The sequence below is a fragment of the Homalodisca vitripennis genome, chromosome 2, assembly GCF_021130785.1.
Source record: "Homalodisca vitripennis isolate AUS2020 chromosome 2, UT_GWSS_2.1, whole genome shotgun sequence".
NCBI lineage: Eukaryota > Metazoa > Arthropoda > Insecta > Hemiptera > Cicadellidae > Homalodisca > Homalodisca vitripennis.
Genome location: NC_060208.1, coordinates 129,116,431 through 129,137,898, shown reverse-complemented (window position 1 = coordinate 129,137,898; position 21,468 = coordinate 129,116,431). Strand labels below are relative to the sequence as shown.

The 21,468-nt window shown below is 31.1% G+C and overlaps 2 protein-coding genes across 3 annotated transcripts in view; one reads left to right on the top strand and one right to left on the bottom strand.

Moving 5' to 3' along the window:
- Nucleotides 1-591: 591 nt before the first annotated feature.
- On the bottom strand, nucleotides 592-16,836 carry LOC124354732 (bifunctional polynucleotide phosphatase/kinase). Its single transcript, XM_046805393.1, is given in 8 exon segments — nucleotides 592-883; nucleotides 1,690-1,751; nucleotides 2,512-2,790; nucleotides 9,485-9,754; nucleotides 10,408-10,725; nucleotides 13,894-14,052; nucleotides 14,054-14,256; nucleotides 16,564-16,836. Coding segments are annotated over 8 exon segments (1,554 nt in total). The 5' UTR covers nucleotides 16,703-16,836; the 3' UTR covers nucleotides 592-759.
- Nucleotides 16,837-20,852: 4,016 nt separating this feature from the next.
- The window catches only part of LOC124354731 (splicing factor 3A subunit 1), a 40,032-nt gene continuing 39,416 nt past the window's right edge, over nucleotides 20,853-21,468 (top strand). For both annotated transcript variants that reach the window (XM_046805390.1, XM_046805391.1), the window contains exon 1: nucleotides 20,853-21,067. In XM_046805390.1, coding sequence (XP_046661346.1) covers nucleotides 20,968-21,067 — 100 coding nt within the window. In that variant the 5' untranslated portion in view covers nucleotides 20,853-20,967. The remainder of the gene's footprint in view (nucleotides 21,068-21,468) is intronic.

The following is a 21,468-nucleotide window of genomic DNA, read 5'->3' as shown; positions in this document are numbered from 1 at the left end:
CAATACCTTTATTTTCTCCCAAAATCCAGGGAAAACAGAGAAAACTGTGCACTCTCCTTACATGTATTTCTTAACTTAATAAATATTTGGTAAGTAGAAATAAGTTGTTTGTTGGGCTACTGGATGGACCTTCACTTTGTCAAACACATTTACAGTACATGAATACAGTCATATTTTAATTTGAGTTTACCTTGTTATACTGGGGTTTCTGCATTGTGAATTAAGTTTCATGTCCACATAAGAAACCTATCATTAATAACTTCACTTAGTTGTATCGTGAAACATAAATATAAATTCTTTTCTAATAAAAAACCTCTTAGCACTTTATTAGTCTTTGGACTAAGTGACAAATTTAACAAAAATATTGAAATTGTGAATTAGCCCCTCAGGTTAAATGAGTTTTTCTGTTTTCTTCAATATTTGAATATTATGATAACAGTATTTCTATAAATAAATAGTACAGTCTGAATGAAACTATTTGATCTGAAATTTAACCTGCTTATTCCCATTAAAACATTTTTCTGAACAACAATAGCACCAAATAATCTAATGAGATTGGAAATGTGTCGGTAAAGTGTCATGGAACTCGTATAAAATTTAATAAAAACATTTATTCAGCACATTAATAACTAAACCGAATACAATAATAAAATTACAGCAAGTTCTTGTTTACCTGTGCATGTCACAATATCACAGTTTGCTCCTCAAAGGTAATCTTCCACTTGTGTCTTCCCCATGATCATGCACAGGTGGCGAATGTCACTTCTCCAGCAGGTACATCCGGTACAACTTCTTCATCTCTGGATCAGAGAATGAAGGGACAAAGTTGACATTGACAATCTCCGTAAAGCCTTCGTCTAAACTTGGAGGTTCAAATTTGTTCCTAGATTAATGAATTTATAATTAATGATTTGTGTTTAACTTGAAGCATTCACACAAAACACATGAAGGAATGATAAGAGCAGCAGGGAAGAACCAATGGACATGTGGTTGGACTTTAAGTCTGGGTTTAAAATTAGCGTAGATTAAAAATCAGCCTTAAGAGCCAATTGTATTGGTGGTATCTAGATTTTAGCCTCATATAAACAATACTAAACCACAAACATTTCTATGGCTTTATTTGTGGTTGTAGTTACGAGAGATGTTACATTTTTTAAATATGTTTAATACATATCAAAACATTTTTTCTTTATTGGATTTATTTTTGGAACATCAATCAACAGTATATCAGCTATAATAAAAATGTAAACAACATTGGTAACAACTTATTTGACCAAGTTTCAACATGATAAAGCAGTAAACCAAGTGGCACACAAGTGTACCACACATCTCTATAGACAGTCCACAAAGTTTCAGACCTTCATACAACAGACCAAAATAATTTTATAAAGTGTCGAAGCACACACAATTGTGCCACTGGTCTGTGGTGAAAAAACATCTAGCACAAATATGAGCCAGCTGGACTAACTTAAAGGAATATATTTTGTAAGCCCACTTTAACTAATTTTCAACAGCACATAATATGAAGATTTATTCAGATCATAATCTCTTGTAAACAACTTATTTTAAAGTATTTTTAGATTTAAATTTCCTTTCTCTTAAAATTTACAACTGCAAAACAGGTGTAAATGTACGCTATTATTTAAAAGTACAATTATGAAGTAATATTAAAAATCAATTCACACTTACTTGTAACTATTAACAATCATTTCATTCACTGGAATGTGCTTGGAGTCTGTAATCTCCCGGAACTGGAATGGAAAACAAAGGAGCTGAGTAAAGAACAATAAACTTGTCACTAATATAATACATTAGTATTAATAGGAGTAATGTTAATACAAGAATACAATGTATAGCAAGAAGTATTTAAATTTACTTTGTGTTAAGTTATAAGTATAATCATAGTTGCACAATTGCCTATAAACACAATCTAAACCATAAGGTTAAAGATGGAAAAAATAAAACAATAAATGTGGCACTGAGCTTGGAAGTAGTAATTAATCTACACACATCAGCAGCAGTAACTCCTTAGATTATCCAGAAGCAAGGGCAATGTGGTTTGAAATCAAAGGGTTTGATGTTGGGAAGGATAAGATGGATGTGAACATATTTTACTGCACAATGTCCTGGTTTATTATCTCAAAATCATTTTATAGGTACATTATTAAAGAATTTCTTTATGATTCAACCCTCAAAATGATTTTAGTTCCTGGTCAGGCACACATTCATCAGTTATTTTTAAGCATTTTATCTGGTGTATATTACTGAGAATTCAACCAATACATGATTTATTATACATCACTGTTTTTAGAAAACCTCAAGCAATTATAAATGATTCAGTCCTTGCTAAAACAAATGGAATTTGGGTTTGAGGATAAATTTTTCACCAGTTCCTTGAGATTAAAATTAACTACGCTTTGTTGAATTATTTTTAGCAGAAATTCTCTTTCACAAAATTGTCAGCGGCAATATTAAACACACCATGTGATGGATTACTGCACAGTTACTCACCCTGACATTGTGCCTGATATTCTCAATGCTGGTCGTCATAACAAGGCAGCGACACGGTACTCTGGCTCGTTCTACAAAGCGCCGTCTACTTTCACGGTCCGGATTGGTATTGTCCACCACCACACTACGTCCTGCAGCGACAGCCGATTCCATGTTGAGGACACATTTCTGCCAAGAACCGAGTGAGTCACGGTTCACATGAACATAACCAGCTGGCACCAGGTGTCTCAGGGCGATGTGAGTCTTGCCCGAACCAGGACACCCCACCAAGATAACCACCTTGTGACAAGCATTTTTTTAATTTAGTAAAAACTACATACAACACAGTTTTTATAACAATAGGGAAATGTTTAAACTATTTTCAAAGTGACTTCCTGACAAACCCTAGATTCTTTTAGTAAAAAGAGATACATAACGCTACATGTATTTGTGTCTTGCTGGAGTAGCCAACACATTCCCTCAAGTTGGGTCTATGCCATTTAGTCTAGCATAAATCAAAACGCTAACATGAAAACATTTAACAAGATCTTGGAAAGTGTTTAATTAAAATGTAGAATTATAGCATCTGTAATTTTACAATAAAAAGCCAAAAAAATTAAAAACCTAATAAAACTAGGAATTCTGACATAAAAATGTGGAGTGTGCAGTAAAAATTGGAAATAGAAATTAATTTGTTTGGTTGCATCAGTAATGTTAAGGTTCTTATTGGTAAAATCAAAGTTTGTATCAGTCAGTATATTAACGAATAACAGCCGAAAACCAGTTCCCACTTATCATTTTTCTTGTCTCGGGAAGGGTTTTTATTAAATATAAAATAAATTAATGTCAAAACTTAACTACAGAATTAACAAAAATTCACATGACACCTTGAGATCATTAAGACGTCCTAAGGTAGTGCTGGTGTTTGTATAATTAGTTGAAAAAGTTTTAAACGTTTGGTCAAACTTTAATGTATTGAATATGGAACCCAAGTATAGTCAGACTCCCATATTTGTTTTAATATGTTTATATTAATATGGTTATATATAAAAGTATAAAATATGTAAAAAAAAGCTCTTCCATATTGAGAGTGAGCCATAAGTACAATACAAGATGTGTTATTACACTGGACAGACATAGACTGCTGCAGTTTTATGAGAAAAACACTAATTACATGGGAACAAATTTTTTAACTAAAATAACATTAACAATAACTTACTGCAGAGAAAAAAATGCAATATTTAAGAAAAAATTGAAGTCATACTTAATTTCTGTATCTTTATTTTAACACATTATAACCTCTTAGTTTATAAGTATATTACTTAAGTAATTTTTATGATGCTCTACGATGTATACACAATGTATATTCAATTAATAAAGAGATGTTCAATTCAATTTAATTCAATAGTACAGTACTATCAAAATGTTTAACTTTTTTGTATAACTAAATATGTAAATTTTACTTGATTCAAGATTTGAGATTCTTTATTTGTCTTTAAACATATATAAATGCAATTGACATCGTCAGAATATTCATATAACTAGCCAATACCAAATTCCTTAATTTATTGTATACAAAATTACTCAATAAGCCTATAATAAAATAAATAAATAATTGAAAACTAATGTATACAACTACAATAAATAAGTTCATAACATAACAACAATAAATAGAATATATAAGAATCAAATCAAATCAAATCACGTTTATTTCCACACACAACAAGAAATGAAATACAAAATAAACCTTTACATTGAAATGATAACAAATGTAGCATTTGTATATTATCTAATTTATATAAAACATACAAAAGTATTCTAGTAATACAATTCAAAAACTAAAATTAAATAATTAACGTTAAATAATATAAAAAAGACATGTTACATAAATAAATCAATATAATGAATAAAGAGATGAAATATACATATATATACACATACATATCCACATACATACACGCATACCTAGTAAAAACAGCATTAAATTTGCTACATAATTTCTGGATAAATTCAAATAATGGGAAAAGAGCCTACATGGGCCTTAATGGCCTGTGCGTAGACTCGAGAATAAGATATAAGAAGTAATAACAGAGAATAAAACAAATAACAACTCAACAAATTTGTATCGGTGGCGTCAAGATTGAAACAGGACAAATGCTCATCAAAAGGCTTTGTCCAATGAAAAATAATAAATAAACTTTAAAAGAAACAAGAAAGATAAAAACAGTAGACTAAAATTTTATTTCACTAGTGTCACAGGACAAATACTCGTCAATTGAATAAATGGCTTTGTCCTTCAACCAACTACTAATAGAAGTTTTAAACTTGACAATACTAACTCTCCATGCATTATCAGGCAAGTTGTTGAAAAGTTTAATTTCCATGCATAAATGACTTTTCTTAGTTTTTTCTAGCCTAAAATTTACCATATCTAGCTTGCCTTTGTTCCTTGTATTATAATTATGTATATTTTGTCTGAGCTGATATGTTTCTAAATTTTCTTTACACTTTAATAAACATGAATATATATACATACTTGGCAGAGTCATAATTTGCAATTCTTTAAAAAGGGGCTTGCAAGAAGTTCTGTCAGGTAAACTTTTAATAACTCTTAGCGCCTTTTTTTGCCGTAAAAGCTTTTTGAGCAGCGCTACTATTTCCCCATAACAAAATTCCATACATTAAAAGTGAATTAAAGAAGGCATAATAGGCTGTCATGAGCATATCCATGCTAACACAGAATCTTAATTTTCTAAGTAAGTAGATGACTCTTGCCAATTTTTTACACATCATTTGCACATGTATATCCCAGCTTAGCTTACTATCCAAATATATTCCTAAAAGTTTTACAGGGTTAAAATTTAAATCATCATAATTATTATTATCAAGAGAGAAACATATATTCTCTGTTTTATCACGGTTTACAACTAGAGAATTAGATCTGAACCATTAATTTGCATCATCTAGCAGCCTCCTACGATTTATCAATAACTGGTCTATTTTTTCATTGCTACTCACTAGGGTGGTGTCATCAGCATATAGTACAGAAAAACATGGTATATTGTGTGCAAAGTCATTCACAGCCACTACAAACAGAAAAGGCCCTAACACTGAACCTTGTGGTACCCCTATTGTAACATTTTTAAGATAAGATTTGTCTCTACCTTGTACTACCATTTGTTTTCTACCATTGAGATATGATGAAAAGAGCTTCAATTCCTCACCTTTTACACCGTAACCTTCTAGTTTTTTTAAGAGTAATTTATGTGGAATACAATCAAAAGCTTTAGATAAATCTATCAAGGTAGCTGAACAAATCATTTTATTTTCAAAGCCATCTAAAACATTCGAAACCACTGACTCCACAGCTTGAATTGTATTACGGCTAGGTATAAAACCAAACTGTTCTTTACAAATGTACCCCTTGTTTGACATATAAAAATATAATTGATTCTTAATGCAGTACTCAAATACCTTGCTAAAAATTGGAACCAATGATATAGGACGATAACTAGCAGGATTAGACTTGTCACCCTTCTTATAGATAGGGGTGACTTTAACAACTTTCAAAACTCTTGGAAAAATACCTTGCTGAAGCATAATATTGTATAAGTATACTAAGGGTTTCAATATAAATAGAATTACTTCCTATAAGATCTTATTGGAAAATCCATATATGTCTTCACAAGAAGAAGAACTCAACTCTTTTACACATTTTAAGACATCATATTCTGTAATGTTGCGCCATCTAAAATTACAAGATATGTTATTATGATTAGATATAAGGTACTGATTTAAAAAATTTAAAGCTCTGGTCTCATCATTTATGACATTATTATTCAAAAGATAAGCAGCATCGGTAAAATACTCATTAAGTTGTTTTGATTCAATATTATTTGTTTCACCTCCTTTACCATTTTGACAAGTTTCAGCTTTAATAATGTTCCATGCTGCTTTACACTTGTTATTAGACTTTTCAATGTAGTTATTGTTTGCTGCTATTTTTGCCTGCTTTATTTTACAAGTAAATTTTACAAGGCTTGGACACAGGAAGTAAGTTAATAGTGGTCTAACTATAAATTATAAATCTTAAAGAAACACAAATAGTGACTTCAGAGTTCATTACGGATTTTACTAATCTTTGTTTCTGTCAGACTCTTTTGACATTATCATGTCTTGTCTCTATCAATGGTGTACTTGTACTTACAACATACATTAATCATACTTTTCTTATCATAATATTCTCTCGAAACAATATTATCATCATCTATTATCCATCAGTACCACGGACTTTTCACTTGGCGGCTGCACAAACTCCTAGTATTTAACTGTTTTAATCATCTTGTGCAAACTTCATAATTAGCACAATCCAACATACAGGGTGATTCATGAAGTTCTCCCCCCACTTCTACAGCACATTGTACTAGTAAAAATAATGAAAAAATGTTATATAAACATAGGTCCGAAAACGCTTCGTTAGCGAGTTACAGCTAGCGAAAGATTTCGCCTGAATTCCTGGGTAAAGAGTAAAATAAAGCCATACTGAAACTTTTGGAAAGGTTAATTAAGTAAGAAATATCGTGGATTCTTATGTATTTTTTTACCTGATAAAGCTAATAAAATAGGTTTCAGAACTGTAACCTGTAGTAGTTTTTGAGGGATTCAGGGTTTAAATGCAAAAAATTGGGGCACGAAAACAATGTTTTTTTAAGTTTGATGTACAATAACTTTGTTAAATTGGTAATAAATACATAAAATCAACAAACATTAATTGTAGAGAATTTAATTCTGAGAAAAATTGATATAGTCAAAGTCTAAAATAAAACAGAAATAAGTACCCAAAAAATCGATTTTATTCAGTATAATACATTACTAGCTGTAAAGAAAATACCGTACGGTAATTTAGTTAAAATAAAATAAAAAACAATATGTTTGTTCCTTAATGATGAGATAAATTGAGAAAACAAGATTAACTGTTAAATAAATTTGTTTGTAAATAAAAATATCATGTTTTATTACGTTGTATTTTTTTTTAATAACAATTTACATCAAATGTTCGAAAATAAATGAAGCAAATATTTTCCAATTATTGTTTACTAATCATCGAAATGCAGTTTTTTGTTTTTATTAAATTTCTAAGTTGGTAACACACACGAATAACAGCTGATCAACAATGGGTATTCTGTACTGTTACGTTAGAACTGTGTATTAGTGGTGTTTTGCAAGCTACATCAGGAGAATCGGGTTCTGTGAATCGTGTTATTAAATGCAATTTTTCTGTGAGTTATAATTCGATTGTTTATTCAGCGAAAAAAATGCCTTACTTATTTACATCAGAGGAATAACGCTGATATGGTTTTTTATTTTGGGTTACTGTAATGGGTAAATGCTAGAGCTGCTGTAGAAGAATATGAACTATACGTTTACCCTAAATAGGAGGATTCCAGATACCAAAACAATTTCAGGAACTTTTCGTACTCTTCGGGAAACAGGATCACTACCAAGTACTAGAACCAATTATGAACGAGCTGTCCAACTTGATGGTGATATTGTTATTAATGCTGTTTCATACGCAGTCCAGGTGTAAGTACACGACGTATTTCTAGGCGGATAGGAGTTTCGCAGTTCAACGGTTGTGAAGGTCACTTAGTCGAAACAAATTTTATCCGTTTTCATAAACAATAGGTTCAACATCTACAGCTAGGGGATGGTCCGCTTCGCTTGGAGTTTTTGCAACTTTTTGAATATTAATAATCAACTCTACAAGCGTATTTTGTTTTACGGATGAGGCACAATTCACTCGGGATGGTGTCAATAACTTGCACAATGAACACTCATGGGCAGAATAAAATCCACACATGAGGTAGTGGAACAGAACTTTTCAACACCGATTTAGCGTCAATGTCTGGTGTGGCCTTTTGCACAATCGGCTGATTGGACCTTTCATATTATCTGGACGCCTAAAATGCTGAGTTCTATTTGCATTTCCTTCAAGAAGAGTTGCCGCAGCTGTTAGAGAATGTTCCTTTACATCTCAGACAAAATTTGTACTTCCAGCATGACGGAACACCTCCCCACTTTTCACGTGCCGTTTCTGCTTACTTAAATCATCAATTTCCTGGACACTGAATTGGTCGTGGAGGGCCTCACCCTTGGCCACCAAGATCACCAGATCTATCTCCATTGGATTATTGCATCTGGGGATGGATGAAAGACATTGTATAACAAGACAAAAGTGAATTCTCGTGATGAATTAATTGCCCGTATTATGGATTCGGCGCTGTGCAGATACAGGGAAGTCCTGAAAAATTAAGAAACGCAACAAAAGCAATACACAAACTGCTGCAAAATGTATTGATAATGATGGCCTCATTTTTTGAACATCTATTATAAAAAGGTGCGTACGGTTGGCCCAACCTGATTAATTTTTGCTTAAAACTAGTAATGTATTATACTGAATAAAATCGTTTTTTTGGTACTTATTTCTGTTTTATTTTAGACTTTGATTATATCAATTTTCTCAGAATTAAATTCTCTACAATTAATGTTTGTTGATTTTATGTATTTATTACCAATTTAACAAAGTTATTGTACATCAAACTTTAAAAAAACATTGTTTCGTGCCCCAATTTTTTGCATTTAACCCTGAATCCCTCAAAAACTACTACAGGTACAGTTCTGAAACCTATTTTATTAGCTTTATCAGGTAAAAATACATAAGAATCCACGATATTTCTTACTTAATTAACCTTTCCAAAAGTTCAGTATGGCTTTATTTTACTCTTTAACCCAGGAATTCAGGCGAAATCTTTCGCTAGCTGTAACTCGCTAACGAAGCGTTTTCGAACCTATGTTTATATAACATTTTTTCATTATTTTTACTAGTACAATGTGCTGTAGAAGTGGGGGGAGAACTTCATGAATCACCCTGTATAATCAGAAGAACTAAAATTATACTCTACGATTATTAGTTCACTATATTTGCATAACTGACCTCTTGACTTTTTTTGGCAATATCTCCATCAGCAAGAGGTCCATCCTCATCCAGAGCTGCAGGGTTGAACATAGGAAGTGTAAACTTTCCTGGCCTCTCACTACAAAAGTGTTCTTCAGGCGTGTAGTACTGAAGGTTTAAGTTCAGAGCTAGCAGGCGATCTGCAAAAGAAAAATCCTTCTTCTTCCCGGGACACCAGTTGGCGATACGTCCTGCCGCATCACCCACATAGAATGACCTTGACATGTCGATCTTGATACCGTCATTCTTCTGTAACACAAAAGCATTTCCTAAAGTTTTTTTTTTTTTTTGAGAGAGAGAGAGGCAGAAAAATGTTTTAGGCACACAGGTGGCCAGTCTGTAGTGTGCTAATACTCTAAGCGGTGGAATAGAACCCATGGGTTACCCACTAAATCTACTCTTTAGGAATTTAACCTCAGGTTGTTTTTCACATTACGGCAAGCTACACCTAAATTTGGTCATAGGGCTCTCTCCAATTCTTTCATAATAAGCAAATTTTCAAGCAAATTATAACTGAATAATACATTTGGAAATTCTCTAGTGAATGAGTTATAACTATGAAGGAATACCTAGGTTAAGTTCATAGTAACTGTAGAAGTCACATTTAAATAGTATATTTTTATTTTTATTGGCAAATAAAATAAAAATAAACCTTTCTGTTAGGAATACTCATTCATAATATACTGTAGACGAAACTATTACAAGTCCTACAAAAATTATGCATGAGAAGTGATATAAAAGAGATAAATGGTTTACTTTACACTACCAGAACATATTTGCAAAAAAAATAACAAACATTGACAAATCAGTTAGTAGTAATGAAAATAATTGCTCACTTTAAAACTAAAAGTGGTGTTCAAGTTTTAATTTAAAATTTCACCAGAAACTATATATTTACTTGCCTTGGTTTCAAGAAATGTCCACATTCCTGGTGCTGGTTTTCTATAAATAGAATTGGAAGTTGCAATAAAAACCTGTACTGGTACATTCAGATCTCTGACTATATTCTCTATTTTAGTCTTGAATTCATTTATGTTTGTCCTCCCTCTACCGATGCCTGCTTGATTTGTTAGAATGACAATTTTATAACCTTCACTGGCAAACTTGGACAGTTTTGATTTTACAGATCCAAAGGCCAACTTCCAATCATCGTTGTCTTTTGGGAACACTCTTCCAGATTTGGTGAGGATAAGTGTACCGTCCAAATCATATGCTGCTATCTGCAATAAATTGATTACCAATTTCATACACAATATTCACAAAATAAGTAAAATCTATCAAAACACAACTAATGTGTCTAAAATAATGTACATAATCAATATTTAATGGCTCAAGCCTCCGTAATAGACTACCATTCTGATAAAGCTGAAAGAAGGCAAGAAAAGTCTCCTTCTTTATTGGATGTTATCTGAATTCTGGTAATTTTCTAGATAAGCCATTTGTTATAAATTTTAATATAGAGAATCATTTAAAATAACTTGCACAGAGTAATGAATTCTTTGTTTTTCCATGAAACTGTGAAGGGGATTCAGTTGTGGTATAGGTCAAACTGTCTAAGATTATAAGATATACATGCTCACATGTTATTTAATAGCTCTTTATAAAATACAAAACATTTTATCTCAATCTGTAATGTTTAAAGTAATGTCTCTAACATAGACTAAAGCGTAATTAAAAATACTTCCTGCTTAATTTTATTCTTAATTTATGTTAACAATGCAACAAAACTACAAAAATTGTTTTTGTTTACCTATGATGCCATAGCTTTCTTAAAAAGGAAATACCTGGGAGAAATTGCAATGAAATGCCTTAGCAACTTTTGCTGTTATGTTTAATTCTTTAATAGTAATTCATTTTTTATAAACATTACAGAAATTAAATTTATACGAGTTCTTTACATCCACTTTCAGAATACATATTATAAGACTTTATAATACACAATTATTGTGGTTCTAACATCAATAGAGAGTGTGTTTGCAAGGCAACTGAAAGTGACTTCATAGAAATATTTAAGAATTACTGATAACCATTAGAAGGATCTCATAATTTAAATTAAACATAATACAAAACATTTGAGATCATTTCCTCATAGCTATTCTGAAAACAAGACATGACAGACCGTATCAAACGCCTTAGTTAAATCAATCGTACCTGATCCTACTAGCAATTTATTTTCTACGCCATTAAGAACAGAATCTATTATTGCTTCTACTGCTCCAGTTATTGAATGTTTAGATCTACAACCAAATTGATAAGTATAGAGCAAATTATCATTTACAAGATATTCATAAAGTTGTGGTACTAGGCAAAATTCAATAATTTTACTTAAAATAGGTACAATTGTAATGGGACGATAGTTTTCTGGAATTTTATGTCTCCTTTTTTATTAATGAGTGTAATTTTAGAAAGCTATGGATAGTAATCATGTTACGGTATTTTCCTAAGACTCCATAAATGTAACAAAATCTCTTCAAATTTAATAGCAAAACAATAAAAGTGATAAAAATGTTCATTATGATTGTTGTAAACACATTGTAGAACAAGTAGTAATTTGAAAGTAGTTGCTATCCAACCCAGATATTTATAAAATATTTTTGAAATTGTGGTACTTTGGGATTATACCGACCACACCAGTATGAAGAACACAAAAATATAAATTTATAGAAACAAACATGATAGAACGAAAAAACAACTCTTTAATTACAAACTTACAACGATTATCAATTGTGAATGGGGTCAGATTCCGTTATATGCCCCCAACGCTTAAACTTTTTTCAATTAACTTAGAACGTTATAAAACGATGTAGTTGAGTAACAGAACTAACATTCCATCCATCAACAAGCATTTCCAGGTATTGTGATCGGTATTGTTGTCGCTGTTATCTTATCTTTCTCGAGAATCCCGATTACGGCAGGCCGCGCGGCATCACATGATTATTTAAGTTTTTTGCACGGTACATAATTGCCTTTCCATTACAATTCAATTTATATTTCTGATGAGCCCCTCTAGAATTTGATATTTTACTGATAGGTACTATCTCGAGGCATGTTTTTCTTTCGTTGACATCAGCGCTGGGCAGAAGCCCGCGCTGATGGCCGGAGGCACTCGCATTTTGGGTGGTGGAGTGTGATCAGGAATAAAAACAAGTTTTGTGTGTTTTTTTCAATAAAGTGTTTAGTTTTTGTTTGGTAATGTTTGTTTTTGTTGAATCTTTGTGTTTGGAGAGATGTAGGGGTAAAACACGGAAGTACAACAAAGTGACGCACCAGCTGAACGGGCGGCGAAACTCTGCAATCACGTTATCTACTAGACCGCTCGACTTTGACCTCTGTTTGAGGATAGGGAGGGGTTTGCGATAAGACAATTCCTGTTTTATATTGACAAAATATTGTTCTACACTAATCTAGTAATCAGTAGAAGCAAAATGTCAAATAACGATTCATGTCTGGGTGTGGTTGGTATAATCCCAAAGTACCGAAATTGTTTTACATAATCGTCCAGGACCAACAGAATCATGCATTATTTACTACTAAGGTACATTTTTCCGGAATAAAATAGTAATGAATCACATAATGTTCATTAAATGTTTCTTAAACTCTTGTTACATATTATGTTGTATAATATAGACTACTGTTCACTTGTTACTTTATCCCTACATACAAAATATATGTTGTAAGGGAGAACATTTATTTATTCAACAAATATTATACAAATTGTATTAGTTAATAATTTATTTTGAACTCAATTATTCATTCATATTTCAGCATCTACTCTATGACTATAAGTGGATTTAAGCTAAACAAATGAAGTAATTTCACTCAAATTTAGCATTTAAGTTAAAAGATATATAAGTACCGTTAGTGTTGCTGGTATTGTGTAAAATGTACCTGACTTTTTTTCATTTTTAAAACAATTTATTTTAAAAAATCCAATTCAAAACTGTTTTAACAATTTTAACTAAGTTTACATAAGTTGCTGACTATTATATGGCTCACAAAATAATGTAAACCTTCTCTCAAAATTCTCAATTAAATGTTCTGAAAGATTGATTTCTGATTTTAGGTACAATAGCAATTGAAATCATGGAATCTTAAATGTATATATTTTTATTTTTTAAGATTATTAACTCAGTAAATTATGTTTTTTATCTAAGAAATTAATTGGTTTGTGTCAAAACAATAAGGATTTCTTGTTTTATAGGTTTATTTATCACACATCAATATGAGGAGAGTACAGGCCTACTTGTAGTTGGTCATGAATTTTAATTTAAATTATGAATTTTGTTTTGAGTTTGAATTTTTTAATTAGTTGATGTAGAATTAAACTAGAGATAAATTTCTTACATATATTTCCAATTAAAATACCCATTAATCCTCTGAATACCTACTTTGGTGCTACTCCTGACTCCAACACTGGTAAATACATATAACTTTCCATCTTCAATCTTCTCCCATGTACTTTTACTACAAGGCGCAGTCAGCATTGAAATGCTTTCTTCTTTACAAAATCGTTTAGAATCTGATGTGTCATTTTCCAAAGTAGAAGTTTCATTTTTTTCGCTTTTCAGGCTTTACTGTAGGTGATTCAAATTCTACTCTGAATTTATGTTCTCCGACTAAAAATTCTAGCAACTCATTTTGTTTTAAAATGTGAGAGTCATTCCTCAAAATAATTCCATTTGCACTTGACGGGTTGCCACCCAGATGTTTGACTTTGATTACTTCTGAATTGTAATCTGCAGTTATCGACACTGAAACAGGCCATAAACAAAATATTAATATCAACATGAAACATTTGAGTGATGGGATGGTTTGATTAAAATTTAATTACTGTTATTGCATATACAACATGAAATATTTCAACTGAACTGATCAAAGCGTCTATATCAAACCAAACTACCTTAAAAAATACCTCAGATTCCTTAATTTTTAAATTATTACTGTACACTTACTACAGAAGAAAATTAATTTAGTCTTAATTGCACAACTATTGCTGACAAATATTAATACATTAACAAATGTAAGTAATTGTATTTAAAAATTCAAACAAACAATTATTTTCAAGATGTTGACTACAGGCTAAATGATCTACAGTTCACCATAACTTAATATGAAAACAAATAATACAACCATGATATATTAAAAACCAGTTATTAACTCCAGAAATACTGGTTTTTAATATATCATGGTTGTATTATTTGTAATAAGTAGTTTCAAGAAATAGACTAAATATCTAATTTAGTCTATTTCTTGAAACTACTTATTTCATTTTTTTATACAGACAGTAGCTACTAGTAAAACAAAATTATAAGTATTGAAAAATCTAATATACCCAGTGAAAGTTTGTAAACAATAATTTGTAGAAAAGCATTTAGTCATTTGGGTTACTGATTGATTAACACCTTTACTGGGGCTTTTTACATGAGTGATCTTGAGTAGTCTTACAATAACAACATGGCACAAGGTGTCTACCACAGTCAACATGTAAAAGGTGCACCTTCTTCTTAGTGCAGCATCTGTAATCTGACGCTGTCACAGACTTGACTCCTAGAATCTGTAGTCATGTAAAATAAAGGTTCAACTAAGGATAGTGAACTGGAGCTAAACTCAACATTGTTCTTATGGTAAACTAATGGTAAACAAAATAAAATTTTGTTTGTGTTATACCTAATCAATTATTAAAGAATATAGTTCATATTTTAAACAATTTGATTGTGAATAAATAGTATGATAATATATATTATTTAGTAAAAAACTTTTTTACTTTTGTAAATTCTGTTTGCTGTGTTGTTATTTTTTATTATATCTTTTTGAAAACGGCAAAGCCAAAATATTAAAGGAAATTTATATCAAGAAGTCTAATAATTGTTATATATATATATTATTTTTAGTAAATTACTGTACAAATAAAATAAAACGCTTTTAAAACATTGGTGAAAACCGTCTTCAGGTGCACAAATTGTATAAAATATAAAAGAAAACAGTACAAACGAAAGTAAATAAACAGTGAATAAATAATAATAATAAATACAGATGACATGAACTAAATAATTGTTCCATATATATATATATATATATATATATCTGATTATTATATGAGATATATATATATATATATATATATATCTATTTTTTAATACTATGCTTATAATGTATTAATTTATAAAATGTTCTCATTTTCCTTATTTTTATTGTTTCACTTCTACAGCACATCTTTCTAATAAAAAGTAATTAGCCTTCTTCAAAAGTATACACAAGAAAAAATTATAAACATTTTCTTTGCTCTTAAAGAGTTAAAAGACAAAACAAAACCAAGTGGCTAGCTAAATAATTATTAAAGTTATACCACTTTTTAATTGGTGAGAATATAAAAGCGGCCCTTTTCATACTGATAGTTTTGATACTGTACAGCACTGAAATGTTCGGTAGTCAAATGTACTATGGTGCGCCAAAGTAGCAGTGGTCGAAGGGTTAACTAAAATTTGGTAATATGCTAGTCGGAAAACTTTTACAAAAGATGGGTTATGGCACACTGTATGTTCACTACCGAATGTAGTGAACATACGTTTAGAGTCAACTTTAGTTGACTCTAAACTGTTTCTCACTGACCAGTTCCATTAGACTTGTATTTCATTAGAGAGCAAACATGGATGTTGTTATCAATTAGGGTCTGCAAAAATTAAATATATATCAGTAATAAAAATAAAATTTTCATTGAAAAATTATATTTTTATTTACATCAATTATAGGTGAAGTTGGTATATAGCATACATTGTAATATATATAAACATGTTACTTTACTCACAGACCGATGTAAATTATACGTTCATTGATGTAGTGAACATATTTTCTCTTTGGTGGTTTTTATCACTGTCAATTCAATAAAAAACAACAGTAAGTTACATTATAAATTTCAACTACGATTTCGATCCATTACAATACATAACAGACAGATACAGACTATTGGGACGCCCTATTCATTGACAGGAAATTTAGGTACAAGATATGGTGCCAAAAGAATGTAATTCCCAAAGAATTTAATGGCCATAACAGCTTACCTTGTTTTCTTGAACACCTTTTATCTCTTATATTTGTTTCTGGGCATCTTCCTAAACATATTTCAACCTTATCTTGTAGATGAATAGCAATATTGTCATCTAAGATGCTTTTGAGAAAACATTTTTTCTGCTGGGACATTTTTAATTCGTCTAATGAGAAGAAATACTACAAGATGCTTACTAACGTCATAAACCACACAAACAATTTTCCGTACTTATTTTTTTATTAGGCTATTTCCTAAATTCTACTATTTATAACCTCAAAAAGGAATAAACATACGGAGTGGCTATATACCCGGTCACCGGTCTTGGTTTCAAAGAACGGGAACGACTATGACGTCACAGACTGTGACGTTAAAAGGTTTTGAAGTAGCTATAGCACTGTGCATTGTTATTAATGGCGGGTTGTAGAAAGTTTAGTTCTTTTGACCAGTTGAAAACTTTTATCAATAATAAAGAAAATACGGACCATATTCAATTAAGAATAAGTGATTCGAGAACAAAATTGCGTGCGCTCGTAAACGTGGTATTATAAGATTTATTAATGAAAAATTTAAAATATGAAATTACGTACAGATGTATCTAAATATACTCAATATTGTGCACCAAACTTCACAGTTGTGATTAGACTCTATAAGTGTGAATACAAACAAAAATTAAATTACAAGTATGTATAAAATTTTAAATCTTTAGAAATATGCAGTGATCTTATCTTTTGATCATAAAGTGCACAGTATTGATCCGTGTAAACATTATCATGCAAACTTTATAACTGATCTATTTAATTTGGATGCTTACAAAGAGCTATTTGTCACATTTTAGTAACAGCATTATACCGCATTGGTAACTTACGTCCAATCCCTATTACACAACTCTATTAAGTGAATTACTTATTTTTACTCATTTTTTGAAAGTTAATAAATATTGTAAGTTCTCAGTTAATTCCATTTTAATAATTTTCTTATAATGCATTCTACGGCTTTATTTTAGTTTGCCTCTCCTAATTATAATTATTAATTCAAGTTTTCATAATTAGAGTCAATTTTAGGAATTTTCATGATCGTTTTTAGTTAAATAAGAATTTTGAGTTTGAGGAAACATCAGTCCCCGAGATTTATTGTACAGTAATGGGAAAGCATAAGGGATTGTGGTAATGAAAAGAACTGTCTGTATCATCCACGTTAAATGTATAAGATCTACTACAGTTGTGCTGGGTGTGAGATGCCCTCAAGTTGTTTCGTTGAGATGTCGTATACAACTCTTATAACTTTCTCTAGGTTGTTATTGCTTTAACGCAATTTTCCGTTTTTGCCAAGTCACATTCTTAACGAAAATATTCAGGCTTCTTTTTGTGGTAAGTTAACAGCTCAAAATTCTTTCGTGTAAGATGCCAACTTTTCTAGATAACCCTATCTGTTATCGTAATGACACATCCCTGTGTTTTATAACAATGAATGAGAATTATACATTGATGTATAACATTTCAAGTTCCAGTTTCAGGTGTTACTTTACATCTGTCTGACTCATCCAGACGTTTGTATAACTGACAGTATTTTGCCGAAAACAATAGAAAAGTTAGGTAGTGATGTAGACTGTATGCTATATACTTTAAACTGTAACCAAGATCCCTTCTATAAGAACTTACAGTCCTGCTAAAGTCCGATAGTACATAAGTGATTAATAATAAAACTATTTTAAATCGGTAAATGGAAGAATTAATTTTCAAATATCTCAAGACGAGAGACTAATTTCCCTCTTACCACTTACATACAATATACAATGAAATCATAACCATTTGAGTGTTTATTAGTAAATAAAACAAATGTTCCAGTTATTTTATGCTATTAAATGACATACATATTTAATATGACAAAAATTATTTTAATTAATTATGATTTCTCTTAATGACTATTAATTGAAACATTCCAGTAAAATTGCGAGAAACAAAACTATATGTTAATAAACTAACGAAGTGTAGATTCTGGTACATGGTTAATTTTTAGTTGTATATTTCTTCTTTTTAATTTATTTAAGCAAACACTTTTATTGCATTACCGTTCAATACATCACCAATGCATAATATGCAGTTAATAAAATAGTCTACAAATTGTGTTTTTTTATATTTCTAAGGCAATGGTGTAAAGGTGACAGTTTTAGCTGCCCTTTCGTTACGTCACGGTTGACGTCACCACTCATCGCCGTCTGTCTAATCTACAGACGGTAGCCGGCCATATAGCCACAGCGATAAACATAACCTCAAAACAAGTACCATCAAGCATGATGAAGAGAAACATTACAGCTGACATGATAATTTTATTCTCTATGGAGCGTTGGCTTTACAATATACCATTAAAAAGGATTTCATAAACAATTTTATTCTGGATCAATGTAACTAAATTATAATAAAAAAACTGAAAAGTATGAAGTAAATTAAAGTTGAGAAAGAACATTATTGGGGTGGCGTCGTTTGAATACACCATATAAGTGGCAGATTTGCAAATAAACCATTAGGCCTGATCCTACGGGCCGCAACTTATTTGTTTTTATCAACAGTAAAATGTTATCAATAATAACATTTATCAGCAGTAATTTTTATACAGTATAAACACGTAAGGTAATGATGCTAAGGAGGAAGTTAACTACGACTTAAGGCGCTTGTTTGTCTTTGAATTTCTACAAAATATTGTTTACTTTCCACATCGAGTAGTCAGTCATATGTAGGGGAAAGGTTGGCCGTGAATTCTTGAAACAATACAATTTTTAGCATTCTTTTCAATTGCTTTGAAATTCTACTAAAATTTGTTTTATCAGTACTATTTCTTCAATTGTGCTAGATACTTCGCAAGTGACATTTGTTGAAATTTTTGTTTTATCTTCAATGGTTAATTACTATTTTACTAATTTCATGGTGCAGTTTAGGAGTTGATTACCAGGCCTAAGAATGAATCGAAGAAATAGAAGTTTCAGTGGCATTCTCCATGTCCTCGCTGGATTTTAAAGGAACTGACAAGGCAGTTGTTTTTGTCTTTTGATTGTTCAGCCTCACAATACCATTCAATAAATCTATAAATTGGTCCAAGTTAATACTTTAGTTTTCCAGTGTCGTTAACATGATATTTGATTTGATGGTGAGTGATGTTGAGTCAAAGGCGAGTGATCCGATGAAAGATCAAGATATAAGGTAATGTGCATACATGAGAAATTCCTCTGGTCACGAAAAAAATCAGGAATATTTTGTATTTTGTTTAAATCTGATGTTTAAATGATACTGAATTGCGTATAGGACTCGTTTTTACTTGTATGATAGTTAAACAGATTTAAAGGCTGCTCTTGAGAAACCTCTAGATCTTACTCTAAATGTTGCATTCAATCATCTTACTCGATAGCCTAGGTTATAAGCTCTAATTTCAAATACTTATATTACTGAAGATATTTTTCTGGTGTTTGGAAAACAGCTTATAAATTGTCATTCAAAATCCAAAAAAATCATTCAACATCAAAAGGAATACCGAAAAATTCTGTTTCTCATTTATTTAAACTGCTCGAAAAATTATCCAAAACTGCAGTTACATGGTATAGAACCTTCATACGTTATCCCACCAGAACAGTTTGATATTTAAACAAAACATTGGATTGCCTACCAAGTTCAACAAACTATGGAAGTATATGAAAGTCTTTGTTAATGGCTTTGATATTAACCAGTATTCCGCTACAGAGGTTCTTAACGCTTCTAAGCGGTGAAGTGTGTCATGATGGCCTGATTTACAAACTGAATATAATCGTCCTCCTCTATAGACTAATAGAAATAGTCTCGGCTCTTTGAGTAATCAAGGGTTCAAATACTGAGGAAGTCCAACCTTGTACTACTTTCAAGCCGACTTAGCTAAACGCTGGGGCAGAAAAAAGAAAAAGCTGAATGTATTTGCCTTCTTGCATATTTGAGACAAGTTTTATGCGGTCATAAATAACAGAACTTCGAATCAAATTCATTTAACGTTATGTTTTAGAAGGGGTTACCAAGGCTCTTTGTAGGGCCGTTATTCTTCAATATTGTTTGTGAGATAAAACTGTTATCACTGCAAATGCTAATTTAATTTGAGGGCAAAAGTATAAAGGTACTGTATTAGCTGTATATAAGGTGTTAAAAATAATATACCAACATATTTTCTTCTAAAATCTAGGCATCACTGTTTCATATCAAAAATTTAAAACGTTTGTTTACTCTATGGTTGATCATCCAACTTCGTTCTTCTTCGTTCGTTTATCAAACACATCTGTTTTATTATAATCAAAGAGAACCGCGGTGACGGTATTCGTTTGAAGAACGTTTTGACTCTTGATAATTTGTAAGAGTATTAGCGGTAGTCGTAACTTCGTGATTATAAATACTTATTTGTAGTTATCATGCCTTGTTTAAAACCTATTTTAGAACCTCAAGAAGAATGGTTCAACGTTTCAACACAACCATCAGTGGGTATAATATATCCCCCTCCTGAAGTAAGAAGTATCCTTTTCCAAATTCTAGCCTAGCAAAGTTACATCCTGGATATTAGACATTATATCCAGTATTACATATAGGTTGTAATTGTTTAAGATAGTCAAAAACTTTAAGTAGTGGAAGGCTTATTTTTGTCTCAGCACAAATATTCCTTACAAAATGAATCCTATATGTCAGTATACAAAATTAGTATACTAGGGCTATAGTCCAGTACAGTTATTTTCAAAAAGTAGGCCTAAGTTGTTTTAACCCTTAGTTACTATACCCAATAAAAGGGGCAGAGTATGACAACCGGACCTGGTTTTTATATCGCTTATTACAATCATCGATACTTTATATATCGACTTCACAGATTGGACTACATGAAAATCCTGGCAAAGTCTCTCGTAACACTTGTCATACATCTT